This window comes from Ailuropoda melanoleuca, chromosome 5 (genome assembly GCF_002007445.2).
Source record: "Ailuropoda melanoleuca isolate Jingjing chromosome 5, ASM200744v2, whole genome shotgun sequence".
Lineage (NCBI taxonomy): Eukaryota > Metazoa > Chordata > Mammalia > Carnivora > Ursidae > Ailuropoda > Ailuropoda melanoleuca.
This window is the reverse complement of record NC_048222.1, coordinates 5,840,397-5,846,657: the sequence shown is the minus strand read 5'-3', so window position 1 is coordinate 5,846,657 and position 6,261 is coordinate 5,840,397. Positions and strand designations below refer to the sequence as shown.

The 6,261-nt window shown below is 48.4% G+C and overlaps 1 protein-coding gene across 1 annotated transcript; it reads left to right on the top strand.

Moving 5' to 3' along the window:
• Positions 1-1,362: 1,362 nt before the first annotated feature.
• On the top strand, positions 1,363-5,998 carry SOX4 (SRY-box transcription factor 4). The gene is given in 2 exon segments (XM_034660257.1): positions 1,363-2,927; positions 2,930-5,998. Coding segments are annotated over 2 exon segments (1,086 nt in total). The 5' UTR covers positions 1,363-2,174; the 3' UTR covers positions 3,263-5,998.
• The last annotated feature ends 263 nt before the right edge of the window (positions 5,999-6,261 follow it).

Sequence of the window (6,261 nt, the reverse complement as noted above, 5' to 3'; positions counted from 1 at the left end):
TTGGTCTCCTGAGCAATAACATACTATTTCTACTAGAAGGCGTGTCTCTGGTATTTGAATTACCAAGAGAAAGATAACAGCATTCATGGAGGGCTTACAATGCATCAAACTCATTGAACCCTCACAACAACCCTAAAGTAGCTCGCAGTGTTTCCATATCACAGATGAGGAGAACTGAGACTTAACCATCTCTGCAGAATACAAAACCAGTAAGAAGGACTGGCATCAAGGTCTACTATAAATCCACAGCCTCCAGTATCTTCTGCTACAAGTCATACCATGTCCTTCTTTCCCTTCGCCTTGGCCTTTTAACTCAATTTGATTCAAGTAACATATAAATAACATAGAAGGAATATATAGAAGAAAATATATATAAAGGAAAGAAGTAAGAAGGGGTGGGGGCGAGGAGAAACAGTGCAGCAATCTTTAATTTTGAAAATGGGGGAAACAAATATTTAGAAAGTAAAAACGATCCCAATTCTTTCCCCAACATTACCATCCTATATGAAACCATGGAAATTCTCCCCTTAAGTATGGAACACTGTGTAATGTGTTCAATGGAAAGCTCTTCTGTTTGGGCTATCCAGGATTTATAGGGGTGTTTAAATCATTAAATAACCATAGTTAACCCCTGTTTGGTTAAGAGAGCAAGCAATTATTGCAAAAATTCCTCTTCTCTGCCTTCCACAAACAGCACAAAAATGGCTCTGAAGGGATTTACACAATACATCAACATCTGTGCTGTACCTAGAGCTGTTAAAATAATTGTGATGACAGGTGTCTAGGTACCACTTTCTTAATGGTTTTCAATATCCATTGATTTATTGTTGTGGCTTTCCTTCCCCCTTTTACATCCTTGGCTTTATGAAGGATCCGAGGAACAGATTTTGCACTGGAGGCTGATTCTTTATTCCAGTACTGAAAAGAACTAATAAAAATAATCACTTGGCTTTTAAGCAGAAAGCTTCCATTTACAGTATTTCACGCTTACCCCCCCCATTTCCAAGCCCCTTGTTATCTAACATAATGGTTAGAATACATTTCCGTCTCTCCCCTTAATAATTTCATGCATTAACATCCTCTTTACACACCACACACACACACACACACACACGCACACATACAGAGCAAAAGGAAAAAAAGGCAGCAGAAATCTCAGCTGTACTTCTAGCCCTTTTAAAAAGTTTGCTCTGTAAATTGGAATGAGGTCAGATTTGGAGCTTCTCATTGCACGCGGAGATTATTATTGCATCGGGTTCCAAGCCAATGGGAAGCCCGGGGGAGGGGCTTGGCACGAGGAAGCGTTGGTTACAGCGGCTGATTGGCCGCGGCCAAGACTGTGAAAGGATAAAGAGGCGCGAGGCGGAATTGGGGTCTGCTCTAAGCTGCAGCAAGAGAAACTGTGTGAGGGGAAGAGGCCTGTTTGGCTCCCGGGTCTCTAGTTCTTGCACGCTCTTTAAGAGTCTGCATTAGAGGAACTCTGCCATTACCAGCTCTCTTCTTGCAGAAGGGAGGGGGAAACATACATTTATTCATGCCAGTCTGTTGCACGAAGGCTTTTTGGCTTCCTACCTTGCAACAAAATAATTGCACAAACTCCTTAGTGCCGATTCCGCCCACAGAGAGTCCTGGAGCCAGAGTCTTTTTTGCTTTGCATTGTAGGAAAGGGACTAAGTGATAGAGACTATGTCGCTTTCCTGAGCTCCTGAGAGCGCTCGTGAACTGGAACCAACTGCTTCAGGAGAAGAAAAAAAAAAAAAAAAAAGACTTGCCTGGGAGGCGGCGAGAAACTTGCATTGGAAGCTTCAGCAACCAGCATTCAAGAAACTCCTCTCCACTTTAGCACGGTCTCCAGACTCAGAGCCGAAAGACAGCAAACTGCGGCGCGGTGAGAGAGAGAGAAAGGGCGAGCGCGAGGAGAGGGAGGGAGAGACTCTCCAGCCTGGGAACTATAACTCCTCTGCAAGAGGCAGAGTACTCCTTCCCCGCATCTTTTGGAGACTTTTCTCTCTGCGCCCACCACCGCCCCGGCAAGGAGTGAGGGGCCCGCACGGCCGCCGCGCGCGTCCTCCCGCTCGGCGTGTGCTTGGCCCGGGGAGCCGGGAGGGCCCGGCGATCGCGCCGCGGCCGCCGCGAGGGTGTGAGCGCGCGTGGGCGCCCGCCGAGCCGGGGCCATGGTGCAGCAAACCAACAACGCCGAGAACACGGAAGCGCTGCTGGCCGGCGAGAGCTCGGACTCGGGCGCCGGCCTCGAGCTGGGCATCGCCTCCTCCCCCACGCCCGGCTCCACCGCCTCCACGGGCGGCAAGGCCGACGACCCGAGCTGGTGCAAAACGCCGAGCGGGCACATCAAGCGGCCCATGAACGCCTTCATGGTGTGGTCGCAGATCGAGCGGCGCAAGATCATGGAGCAGTCGCCCGACATGCACAACGCCGAGATCTCCAAGCGGCTGGGCAAACGCTGGAAGCTGCTCAAAGACAGCGACAAGATCCCTTTCATTCGGGAGGCGGAGCGGCTGCGCCTCAAGCACATGGCTGACTACCCCGACTACAAGTACCGGCCCAGGAAGAAGGTGAAGTCCGGCAACGCCAACTCGGGCTCCTCGGCCGCCGCCTCCTCCAAGCCGGGGGAGAAAGGAGACAAGGTCGGTGGCGGGGGCGGCCATGGGGGCGGCGGCGGTGGCGGGAGCGGCAACGCGGGGGGAGGAGGCGGCGGCGCGAGCGGCGGCGGCGCCAACTCCAAACCCGCGCAGAAAAAGAGCTGCGGCTCCAAAGTGGCGGGCGGCGCGGTCAACAAACCGCACGCCAAGCTCATCCTGGCGGGCGGCGGCGGGAAAGCGGCGGCCGCGGGCGCCTCCTCCACCTTCGCGGCAGAGCAGGCGGGGGCCGCGGCCCTGCTGCCCCTGGGCGCCGCTGCCGACCACCACTCGCTGTANCCTCGCCCGCGCCGTCCAGCGCGCCCTCGCACGCGTCCTCGTCGGCCTCGTCCCACTCGTCCTCGTCCTCGTCGTCGGGCTCCTCGTCCTCCGACGACGAGTTCGAAGACGACCTGCTCGACCTGAACCCCAGCTCAAACTTTGAGAGCATGTCCCTGGGCAGTTTCAGCTCGTCGTCGGCGCTGGACCGGGACCTGGATTTTAACTTCGAGCCCGGCTCCGGCTCGCACTTCGAGTTCCCGGACTACTGCACGCCCGAGGTGAGCGAGATGATCTCGGGAGACTGGCTCGAGTCCAGCATCTCCAACCTGGTCTTCACCTACTGACGGGCGCGCGCGCGGGCTGGGAGAAGAGGGCCGGGGGGCAAGAGAGGAAAAAAAAAAAAAAAAGAAGAAGAAAAAGAAGAGAGAGAGAGAAGTGGACAGAGAAAGAGTTGGAAGAGAAAAGGGAAAAAAAAAAAAAGGAAAAGAAAAAAAAGTGAGCGAGGCGGGTTTCGGCCGCATCGCGGTCGCCGGAGAGAGGAGCGCGGCGGCGTTTTGGGGACCCGCGCTCCCATCCCCCACCTCCCCGGCTGCAAGGACGCGGAGGAGGCGGCGGGGAGACGAGGGGCGACCTTTTATTGTTGTTCTTGATGTTGTTGTTGATGGCAAAAAAAGCTACTTGGAGTTTCCTCCCCTTTGCCCGAAGAGACCCCCCCCCTTCCAACGAGCTTCCGGACTTGTCTGCTGCACCCCCAGCAAGAAGCCGATTTGGTAGTTTTTCTAGAGACTGAAGGAATCTCGTCCCTTTCTCATCGCCCCCCTTGCTGTTTTTGTTTTATTTTATCTCATTTCTTGGTCAAGAGAGGAGGGAAAAAAAAAAAGAAAGAAAAGAAAGAAACCCAACGCGCCCCTGGGGATTTAGTTCTCAGCACCCCCGCCGTCCCCTCCCCCTGAAGAAGACAAGGCTCCGGGCGTATAATTGGACCGAAGGCAGATATTTTGGGGGGTCGCGCAGGCTCGAGCGCCGGGACAGAGAGACTCCACGCTGGCGGATTCCCGTTTTGTTGGGTTTTTCCTCCTTTTTCCCTTTCTTTCTTTTTCCTCTTTCTTCCTTCCTTCCTTCCTTTTTTTTTTTTTTCCCCCTTGCCCCCGCCCGCTGCCGGAGGAGGAGATGCGGAGTGCCCAGAGAGCCCGGTGGGGAGCCCGGCGAGGGGTGCGGGGGGGAGCCGCGGAGGAACTGGGACGGATTTGCACGTTCGGGGGCAGGTGGCGCGTCCAGGCGGCCCCCGCACCCCCGAAATCTGTGAGGTGACACTCCGCGGCCCGCGGGCGTGCAGGAGAGCGGACTGTTTGATGTGGTACCGGGGGCCGTGCAGGGGCGAGTGGTTTCGGGCGGGGAGGGAAAAAAAGAGGTTTTTTTCTTCTCTTAAAATCGGAATCGTGATGGTGTTGGATTATTTCACTGGTGGGGTTAATATAGCATGTTATCCTGTCTATCTTTTAAAGATTTCTGTATAAGACTGTTGAGCAGTTTTTAAAATAGTGTAGGATAATATAAAAAGCAGATAGATGGCGCTATGTTTGATTCCTACAACAAAATTATCACCAGCTTTTTTTCATTCTTAACTCTTTAAAGGATTCAAACGCAACTCAAATCTGTGCTGGACTTTAAGAAAAAAAAAACACAATTCAGGACCAAATTTTTTCTCAGTGTGTATGTGTTTATTCCTTATAGGTGTAAATGAGAAGACGTGTTTTTTTCCCTCACCGATGCTTCATCCTCGTATTTTTTTTCCTTGTAAATGTAATCAGATGCCATTTTATATGTGGACGTATTTATACTGGCCAAACATTTTTTTCTTATTTTGTCCCTTTTTTGTTTTAACCTTTCGTTTGCTTACTTTATTTTTTACTTCCTTTATTTCTTCCTTCCTTTTTTCCTTTTTTCTTTTTCTTTTTTTTCTTTTCTTTTTTTTCTTTTTCTTTTTTTTTTTTTTTTGGTAGTTTGTTGTTACCCACGCCATTTTACGTCTCCTTCACTGAAGGGCTAGAGTTTTAACTTTTAATTTTTTATATTTAAATGTAGACTTTTGACACTTTTAAAAAACAAAAAAAGACAAGAGAGATGAAAACGTTTGATTATTTTCTCAGTGTATTTTTGTAAAAAATATATAAAGGGGGTGTTAATCGGTGTAAATCGCTGTTTGGATTTCCTGATTTTATAATAAGGCGGCTGGTTAATATCTCACACAGTTTAAAGAATCAGCCCCTAATTTCTCCATGTTTACACTTCAATCTGCAGGCTTCTTAAAGTGACAGTATCCCTTAACCTGCCACCAGTGTCCACCCTTCGACCCAGTCTTAGCAAAAGGGGAGGAGAATTAGCCAAACACTGTTAGGCTCTTAAGAGAAGACAAATTTTTTAAATAAAATACCATTCTGTCCAGAGGCTTTAAAACTGGTGCATTTACAGCAAAAAAGGGATCCTGTAGCTTTAACTTGTAAACCACATCTTTTTTGCACTTTTTTTATAAGCAAAAACGTGCCGTTTAAACCACTGGATCTATCTAAATGCCGATTTGAGTTCGCGACACTATGTACTGCGTTTTTCATTCTTGTATTTGACTATTTAATCCTTTCTACTTGTCGCTAAATATAATTGTTTTAGTCTTATGGCATGATGATAGCATATGTGTTCAGGTTTATAGCTGTTGTGTTTAAAGATTGAAAAAAGTGGAAAACATCTTTGTACATTTAAGTCTGTATTATAATAAGCAAAAAGATTGTGTGTATGTATGTTTAATATAACATGACAGGCACTAGGACGTCTGCCTTTTTAAGGCAGTTCCGTTAAGGGTTTTTGTTTTTAAACTTTTTTTTGCCATCCATCCTGTGCAATATGCCGTGTAGAATATTTGTCTTAAAATTCAAGGCCACAAAAACAATGTTTTGGGGGAAAAAAAGAAAAAATCATGCCAGCTAATCATGTGAAGTTCACTGCCTGTCAGATTGTTGATATATACCTTCTGTAAATAACTTTTTTTGAGAAGGAAATAAAATCAGCTGGAACTGAACCCTAAATCTCGACTTTTGTCATTATTATATGCCCAAAGCCTAAGATCGGGAGGGTCACCCCATCTGCCTTAGCTCTGAAAGGAGTAACTTCTCCGAGGGCTCACTGTTCAATGCTATCTTCCTGAGGAATACAAAGTTCCTCTTGGCCAAATTTGGCCGGCCCTGACCCTGAAATGATGGCGTCAGCTTGAGTGTGTGTCAACTCTACACGCTTTCTAGGAATTTTCTGAGTTTACCACATTTAAATAAATGCCCTTTGTCTTGGAATT